This window comes from Chaetura pelagica, unplaced genomic scaffold (assembly GCF_000747805.2).
Source record: "Chaetura pelagica isolate M959 unplaced genomic scaffold, ChaPel_1.0 scaffold317, whole genome shotgun sequence".
In the NCBI taxonomy this organism is placed as follows: Eukaryota; Metazoa; Chordata; class Aves; order Apodiformes; family Apodidae; genus Chaetura; species Chaetura pelagica.
In genome coordinates this window covers 649,326-659,146 of record NW_009953864.1, presented here as the reverse complement: position 1 = coordinate 659,146, position 9,821 = coordinate 649,326, and the positions used below count along the sequence as shown (strand labels likewise).

At 38.1% G+C, this 9,821-nt stretch overlaps 1 protein-coding gene across 1 annotated transcript in view; it reads right to left on the bottom strand.

The window, feature by feature from the left end:
- Positions 1-455: 455 nt before the first annotated feature.
- The window catches only part of CTNND2 (catenin (cadherin-associated protein), delta 2), a 306,974-nt gene continuing 297,608 nt past the window's right edge, over positions 456-9,821 (bottom strand). The window contains exons 16-17 of the mRNA XM_010001353.1: positions 4,454-4,527; positions 456-1,659 (exon numbers count right to left, since the gene is read on the bottom strand). Of these exons, the coding sequence (XP_009999655.1) occupies positions 1,399-1,659; positions 4,454-4,527 (335 nt within the window). The 3' untranslated portion in view covers positions 456-1,398. The remainder of the gene's footprint in view (positions 1,660-4,453; positions 4,528-9,821) is intronic.

Here is a 9,821-nt window from a genome sequence, read left to right as displayed (position 1 = left end):
TTCCCTCAGGAAGATGGCAAGATCAAACTGCCTTCTTTGAGCACTTGCACATTGGTGGCTGGAGAGTAATGAAATCTCCTCAAGAGAAGATCAAGAGATGCTATTTTAAAGGAAATGGCACCTACGGGTGAAGGAGTCAGTGAAAAATCAGATAACCCCTTCCTTTTTGAGTATGTGGCCTAACAATTTTGAGTTGCTATCAATGGTTAATAAAGTGAGTAAGAGAAAGCACATACTGGAGTTTCCACTGTTTATAAAAACTAAAAATCAAACAAAAATTGAAGCTTGAACAAGGAAAACACTGGATGAAAAGTCTTACGCCACACAAACGCACACACTCAAACACATACACACATACAGGCACACAGAATACTATGCACACATGGACACATACAAGTAAGAATGTATATTTGTATGGTAGGTTCTTGGAAATAGACATTCTTAGCAAATATGGATGACAGATCAATTGTAATTTATTTTCTTTTAACACTGTATCATCATAAAGAAAACTGGTATAAATGAAAAAATCTATTTCAAATATCTACATCTAAAATTTTAGGCAGTGAAAAAGCACTTTGTTGACAAGGAGTGTGGAATGATGAATGTTAATTGTCAGAAACTGCTGAATGCCTTTTTTTTTTTTAGTTGCCACAAACAAATTCACATATCAGAACGAACAATACTGCTAAATATTCCTTTTTGTTTTCTTGACTTTTTTTTTGATTTTTTCTTTTTTGTTAAAACGCACCGGGGAAAAGAAAACCAAAAACTGGAAATTCATACATCTTTCAAAATTTGAAATTGAAGCAATATTTAGAACCATAGATGAAGAAACACTGTGGCATTGGTGTAATATACACAATGCACTTGTTGTTTGTTTTTTTTTTACCTGTAATGTACATCAAATACTTTACAACAATGCATTAACAAAAGGCAAGAAACATCTTGCTGTACAGAGGAAACCCCAAATGCAACTTGAAGCCTAGATTCACAATGAATGAGGATATTAAACAAAGTGTGAGAAGCTGTTCCCCATTAAGTACGTATGCTGCTCAGTTACTTGTGCTTAACTCTTGACCCACATCCACTGTCATGTTCTCCCTCTTTCCTTCAGCCACATCCAATATACAGGACGGAACTTTAGACCCTACAGGCCAACAATAAAGTTGCCCCACACTGTAAAATATATATATGTATATATCTTTCTTTCTAATTACTCCCAGGTTTAGCTTTCGTATCTTTTAGCCTTCTAAAAAAAATCTCTTAATTTTTTCCATACTGGTTATCTGGGCCTTCCTATGGAACAGGCTTTAACAAACTAAATCTGCAGGAAAAAAAAAAGTCTTGTGGTATGCATGCACATGCACAGTTCCTGGAGCTTTTGTATCTGCCCAAGTCTCAAACCCAGGAGTCGGGAGAGGCTGGATAGTGGCTTGTTTCATAGTTAAGTTCACTATAGGGACGAGCAGCTGAATAGAAGTCGACGTAGTTGCCAGTTGACTTTAGTCCCAGGTGCATGTTGTATTCGCTTGCAGGTGGACGATGATGCACTTGGTCCTCAAAGAAGGACTCATCATAGTTTCTTGTTGAATTCTGAAACGGCTGATATGGTTCGTAATCTTTTCTGCTGGGCTCCTGTGGAACTGGCTGTGTTGAAACCTGGAATGTAGAGACACCCACAGATTGTTAGATAGAACTTACTGTGGGCAACAAGAGTGAAGAAGCAGGAAGTTTCACTATGTTTATCATGCTGGAAATGTGAAGTTTATCTTTGTAATGTTAACATCTGCTCAAGGTATTGCTCGGTAGTGAATTAATTGAACAGCTTTTCCTTGTCATTACATTTATTTACATTTCTTTATTTAATATTATTAAATACATTTATTATTTAATGTTACTGCTTAAAAAGTAATTAAAATTAGGATCTGAGCAGTGTAGCTCACAGTTACTTTTGTAACTATAATCTGTGTATAAGTTTCTGACTATTTTGTAGCTATATTATGCAAACATTGGTGGCCAAAATTCAGCCTTGAATAATTTTAATGGAAAAAACATACACTGCAAAATTTGTGACTGCAAAATGACACAGCCTTCAATCCACCAATGGTCATATTGGTAATACTGGTACTCTGATGTCAGTGTCAGAAGACTCTTTGCAGACCTTGCTAAGTCTGCAAGAGTTTTCAAGAAGAGAGGAACAGTTGCACTGCTATGTCCCAAACTCCATGATATTCCATGGCCACGTGGGCCACAAAGATGATCAGAGGGCTGAAGCACTTCTCCTATTCAGACAGGCTAGAGAGCTGGGGTTGTTCAGCCTGGAGAAGTGAAGGTTCTGTGGAGACCTCACAGCAGCCTTCCAGTACTTGAAGGGGGCCTATGGGAAAGCTGGGAAGAGGCTTTTTATGAGGACATGTAGTAAGAGGACAAGGGGTAATGGAGTAAAACTTGCAGAGGTGAAATTTAGATTAGACATTAGGAGGAAATTCTTCACAATGAGGGTGGTGAGACACTGGAACAGGTTGCGCAGGGAAGCCGTTGGAAGCTCCATCCCTCGAAGTGTTCAAGGCCAGGTTGGATGGGGCTCTGAGCAACCTGGTGTAGTGGGAGGTGTCCCTGCCAATAGAGGCAGGTTGGATCTAGATGATCTAAGGTCCCTTCCAACTCAATTCTGTGTTTCCATTATATTATTTCAAAGCATGTCTCTATTGAACTCTGTGTGTAGAGTGCAAAAGGCTCTCCGTGTTCTTTAACAGACCTTCAAGTGATCTTACAACACTGGACGCAATATTAGAACACGACAAAGGACCATAACTACTCTAGTTCCTATTTCTAGTATTGATATCAAGGTGTATAGGACCTTGAGTCCCTTGTTTTGTTTCACGTATTCAAAAGCAGATGTTTAATTTTGGACACAGGAGAAAAAAATCTATACTAAACAATGTATTTATATGCCAAACAGTTAGAGGTGGGCAGTTTTTGAGTAGAAAATAGGAGGCTGAAGTAGCATTTCTGGGTTCATTTTAGCTAAAAAAAGGTATTTCTGATAGGTCCATCAGAAACTTAACATTTCATTGAGAAGCAAGTAGGAAAAAAACCCGGTTTTAGTTTTCACTCAAACTATCACCCCCAAAATCAAATTAGTTGATTCATGACTGCATTTAGAGTGCACCTGCTGTTACAATACCTCATACCCCGTTTTTTATAAGTACTATGTTAATTAGAAGGGCTTCACCTCTTTACATAAAACCATTCTGCAATAAAAGCAGAAACACCTTCATGCACTGAACTGGCTCACACAAGGCATATGGTGCACCACAGGAAACACTGGGTAATTAAAAAGCAAAACTAATAAGCAGAATGGGGGCACAGAATATCAAAAACTCTCTTCACCTAAAGTTTTTGGATCAGGCTTTCATATTGAAATTTCAGGTAATCCAGTAAAAACTTTCAGAGAAAAATATTTTTATCACATTTACTAAATATTAATTTAACTCTGATACGACTAATCATTTTAAGTTCTTTCCTTAAGTAGTTTTGGGTGTCATTTTTGTCTAGTTAAAAAATGCTGTAACTTCTGCATATTACGTGGAGAAATTGTGAAAATATTGAAGAGTTTTGGTAATTAAATACAACATAATTAAATACACACAATGATGAAACAAAAGCCTTTGAGTGCAGAAAATTGTGTTTTGCAGGGTTTGAGGCAACACTGTACTGGAAATACCAGCTATATGAATGCCATACATGTCAATATTGCAACCTTTTCTGTGAGTACATTAGCTTGGCACCCATGCTGCCAATTAAATTTTTGTAATGCCCACCTTATCCAGACATACTTATTGCTCTCTGTTTTTCAGGGACAAGACATTTTGACAGAGTCCCAAAGTTCCAAACCAAATGGCTTGGATGTATATACATGAGAAAGTGTCCTTGCTGATGAAATGCAACTTTCTCTCTTGCCCATACGCTGATGAGTACATTAAAAAGCAAGCAAGCAAAAAGCCTTGCTACAATCATGCTTCTGAAGTGACTAAATGGCAAATCTGAGGGCTTCTACTACACTCAAGTGTAGTGTACACATCCCTGCACAAGATACAGGGGGATCTTTCTCCAGGACTGTTCAATACTTGAGGGTCTGCTAGGATTCCTTAGCATGAGTCATGTGGCAACAGCATTAGTTGAATTTTATGATGGCTATACTTCAGTAATAAGATTTGACCAGACTTAACCAAATTCATTGGCACAGGACATCATGAGACACCAGAGCCAGTCCAAGTGCCGGTTAACGTTAGTTTGGATTTTGTAGTCTAAGTCACACTTACCCAGAACTTTAAAATCATTCAGGTTTCAAGCTGCTCTTGATTTCAGTATGAGTTACAGACTTGAACACCTTAGACAATTTTTGTGCATATGCCATTTAGAACAGTAACATTTTAGTCTTCTTACTTACCTGGTTATGTTTGATATCTTCAGCAGGGGCACCGTACGAATTCCTGTACAAAGTTGAGATTCCAGTGTTCTGAGCTGGAGAGAGAAGAAAGGAAGAAAAACGTGCGTTAACCAAACATACCTCTTTGGCCTCAAAATCAATTCTGAAGGCTTCATTATATACATTATACAGCACCTGTTTTCCACATATGAAAATCTTTAAAAGCATCTGCAGACTTCTACTTTTTCTTCCTCCCACTGAACAGTCATAATTTTTGCTTTGGTGCACGTTGTACACTTATTAATGGAACAGGTGCTATTTCATGTTCATACTAATCTTGTGCATGTCACATATAAACCAACAAAATAGCTTCATATACATCTAGCAACAGTTCAGGTTATAAATGGGATTTTGTATCACATTTACACTAAACAGGTAATGGTTGCGAATATTGAGACTAAGAAACATTTAATTCCTTTCATTTCAGTTGGATGATGCTAACCCAAATCCTGTATTATTAATCCTGCAGTGCTTTTGTTATAGGGTTAAATTGTGCATGGCTAAAGTGATTAAATGTCACTGAAAACTGAGTTATGCAAAAAAGTAGTATATAGTTGAACTGAAGAGGTCTGGCCAAATTGTCTCAAATTCACAAAGACAGTTTTGCAAAAAACTGATTTCTCACCCTGCTCTCCCTCTCCCCCAAACACATAAAAAACTAAGGATTTTCACCGCAAATCTGGCTTCGCTGATCACCATGGTTTGGCTATCCAACTGAAGCTTAGTTTGCTGACAGAGCCAACATAGCTGTAGTTATTTCTTGTAATTGACAGAGTATGAGGGTATTATTTTGTGTGGCTGCTGTGTACTGGTCCCACTGGGCATGTGTTACTAACTTTTGAGACATTGTAACCAATGGTTTGATGCTGCCATGAGGACTCTCACTGCAAAAGCACATGCCTGAAAGTAAAAGCTGAATAGTTGTGAATCAGAGCATTAGTGGGACTGAAACATGTTGCTCGCACAGCTTCTCTCAGGCCTCTGTGCAATGGTATAAAACCTGGAAGCTTTTAATACCTTCACAACTCAAAACCTTTGAGGGCGAGGACTGAGCTGAAAGTTGGGTGTAGGATCCATGCTAGTCACATCACCAAGAAGAACAACAGTTACTGAAGAAGTGACCACTCTTTCTTCCTTTGACAACCTGCTAGCATGGACCCCAGCATGTACAACTGCCTCTGTCTTTCTCACAGCCAGCAGAACCTCTCTGGAGAAAGGAATGACATGGTGTCCAGCCAAAGTTTGCTGTAATACGCTAATTCTGGTCTTCACATCTGCTATGGGGTCCATGCTGAGGGTATAATTTTTCTCAGAGCTTGGTGTACTGCTCCCTGTTGCTGCTTTACAGATCTCAGATGGTGTGCTTAAGAGACGTCCAGCTTTTTCTTGAAACAGGATGAAGACAGGGTTTATACAGTGAGGTAGTGAGCCCTTACAGCTGGAAAAAGATGTTCCACTTGATAACCGTTAACTAACAGGGATGAAAAAACTCATTTCTTGAAGAGCTGGATGCAGTTACTGAGTGCAAACTTCTGTGCAGGAACTCTGGAGGTCTAGAAGGAGGGCAGCAGGATCCTTTCTTCAAATGTAGGAAGAGTAAGTACTCTAGTAACGGATGATGGTCAGTCTTTTCCAGTGGCAGTCTCTATTCTGCTTGTGTGGCAACAGGTGGCAACAGATGAAAATGGTAACTGCTTGAGTGGTTTGTCTTTGGCCATATATGTCAGCACAGAAGGGTCGACCTGCAGAAGCCATTCCTTCTCAGGCTGCATTTTGTCACCAAAATTGAGTGAATGTGAGACTTGACTGTTATTAACTGCCAGATCATTTCTTGATGCCATCTTTTTTATGCTCTTTTTCTGAGTTTTTTTTTTTTGTTTGTCCTACGAAGTCTTGGAAAAAGTTGGGTTATACAAATTCCTCTTCTCAAGATCTAAAGAGATTCAGTGCTTCAGCTACCCATTTTGTGAAGTGCTACTTGAAAATAATGGATGATATTCAATGTATTGGACTCTGATAAACAGGGGAAGAACTTACTATAACCATTTTGTTTTCACGTATATAAATTGCATGATAAGCAGGTTTGAAGTTTCATGCATGCAAGTTTTTAGTCAGGCATGACTAAACATATTCAGTCCAGACAGGACCATATTGTTCATGGTTGGCTGATGTCAAGAATTGTAGTATAAGAATTGTACTGTGTAAGGTGCAACACTGGCAAGAATTGTACTGGTGTAAGATGCAATATCTGAGGGTTTTTTAAAGAACCTGATGAAAAACAGGCAACTGGACACATGCTAATTTATATGTTGTCCCGACAGGTAATCTGAGAGACGTTAAGGAAGATCATGGCCTTTCCATATTTTTACACGTATATAAAAAAGCACATGGTATAAGTCTGCCACTAACAGCCACAACTATTATAAATCCAGAAACAGTGGTCCATAGGTGTCCTGCACTACTGTGACATTTGCTCTGATGTGCTCAGAATTTGCGATGGAAAAATGGATGGTTTCAGCTTATGAAGATAGCTGCAAGGTCTGCATTGCTGATTCCCCTGCAGTGATGTGGATACAAATTAACAGGTTTAAAATGCAGTAAAAATGTAGTATTATTTTCTTAATGTAATGAAAAGAAATACAATGACACACCAAATGCTTGGAAATGACAGCCAAAAGTTCAAGAACAAGAAACCTTGGTTTAGTCTAGCTGGGAGGCTGAGATAATTCTGTCTCTGGAGAAAATGTAAGTCAAGCAATGTAGCTGCTAGCAGTGCCTGCAGCCCCACTCCAGTACCTGCTTCTGAACACACAGGCGGCATCCCTGGGAACTCCACTCCCACTCTGCTGTGATTCAGCGAGCAGTTGACTCTTGCTGTCCAAAAGCAGAGGGAAAATATAAAAGAAAGAAGGGGACAGAAAGAGCTAGATGAATGGGCAGATATTGTGTGGTTAGTATCTGATTTTTGCTGTTATTATTGTGTATGTAGCTTCATGGTAAAATTATCAGAGAAAGACAGTTTAATGAAATAATTTTCTGTTTTAAAACATGGTGAGAGAAGAGAAAGGAGTACAAGGAGCAAGGGATGTATAGTTTCAGGCAGCCACACTTCCTTACAGAGATGTGAGAATAGTAGCTGCAGATGAAATTATTTGAGGAGTGATGAGTGTGTGTGCATTTTATGCAGTATATAAATATCAGTACATCCCAGTAGCAAAGAGGTATTTTTTATCAGGTAAAACTGTGAAGGTTCTAAAATAAGTACTATGATTTGCTCACAGTACTTTGTGTTTGCATTGCATAAAGAACATTAAGGAGAAATAACTTCCTCTTTTCCACCTGTCCAGTTTTCAAGGTAATGTCAGTTTTAAAAAAGCCTCATATAGTTCCCCACAGCAGTTTTCTGCAACAGCTTTCAAAATTATGTCACTCAACAGTTTATGTGATGAAGATATCACTGACCAAAGCCATCCCCATATATTCCAGTGACTTGATTCATGGTTTAACATTTAGCTTTCTGTTCTTTTAAATACTTATTCTGAACACATTTACAGACACTTTGAAATAACAAGGTGCTAGCCTTTTGCCCTCACAAACACAGACTCATAGTAGGAAAGGACAGCTCAGCCTGACAGGTAGTCATCCTCATCTGATATTGCATAACTGGCTTTTTCTGCTCTAAGCAGCAAGACTCCATTTTCTAAAATTTAGCTCAAGACAGTAAAGGAAAATGGTTCGGGGCCTTACAAATCGCAGCTAATAGAGATCATTACCTGTCAGTACTGCTGCCACCTTCTTGCATGGTGAAAGATGAGGTAAAGGGCACGAGAAAAGATTACAGTGTATTATGGTTTCTTAAAGTAGTAAATTCAAGTAGCCCAAGCATCTGTAGCTATTGTAGCAGATTATGGTGGCTGGTTGTGTTCTGAATGTGCAGGGACTTGTAAGTAAGTAACAAAAGCATAGGCGATTGATTCTCAGTAACTAAAAGAAAATAAATTAATCAGAAGGTGTTTTTGCTGGTGAAAGTGAACATACAGGGTGCAGACTGTGAGAGAGAGAACTAACAAAGTAAAAGAAACTTCAGAGCAGGAGTCCCATGATAGCACATAGTAAGCTTATCCTCCTTGCTCTGAAGGAACACACCATGGCATAAATAATGTAATCACATGCACATACAGTTCTGTTTTTTTAAAAAGGAATATAATAGGTTTAGTCTTAAAAATATACTTCAGATGATAAAATTTTATGATTGGTTATTATTTTCTACAGAGAAGATGGAGAGTAAATACACCATGCATCATAAACCCGTGAAAGGAGAGGGCAATGAGAACATTGATATTGTTCCTCTATTTTGTAGCTGTCCTTGTGAAATCAATGTAAGTTACCATCTTCAGCCAAACTATTTACTTCATAGATTCTCCATTTTCCCCAGAGGTTTCCTGACAACTCCCCACAATGGCAAGAAGCCAAGATTTCTACTTTGAAAATCCATCAAAACCCTTTCATTTCAGTCCTAGCCAAGAGGTCATAACATTTTTAACTATACAGTGAGAAGAACTTTGGAGAAGAGCATGGAGACAGTCATAGATAAATTGGGACTACTGCTGTAACTCTACATTCTGTGTAAATCTGTGAGTCAAAGAAACCTCAAAAATGTATATGCCACGTGGAACCTGAAAAAACATCTATCTAAATCCCACAGGCTCTGTGGATGTTTTAGCTGCATTGCATTGTCTGATGCACATGAACTACAGGCATTGCAATGAACTTGCTACACAAACTTAGATCATTCGAGTACAGTCAAAATGTCCCACAATTAAAATCACAAATACTGATTTTATATTGTTTTTATTGAAGTATTTATTTTATGAGAAACAAAGAGGTTACACAAATTTCACATTGAACATTGACAAGTGAGGCTCCTTTTAACTGTCATTTTCTTTTGCTCCTAAAATGGTGCTTAAATTGACCTCAAAGCAAATGAGCAGAAATTTAGTGACCTGAAAGAGAGAGAAAGCAATTTGTTAATTTCATATTAATTTCTACAATGGTCATGTAAGATTGTGAAATATTATTCAATTTTTCAAGTTGAATTTTCGAATTTTGATTTTTCTCACTCAATCAGTAGCTGGAAAAATAGTTGATATCTGAGCATGATGGTGAGAGTTTTGAGTTTCCTTACTAAAAGCCCACCCAGAAGATCAGTAAGAACTGACTAAACACAAGCAGATATTAAAGGAAAACACGATGCAAAAATCAAAGCAGAACAAAGGTTGCTGGAAAGTACAAACCTGAAAATTATACTGAAAGAGAAAGGAAACAAGGG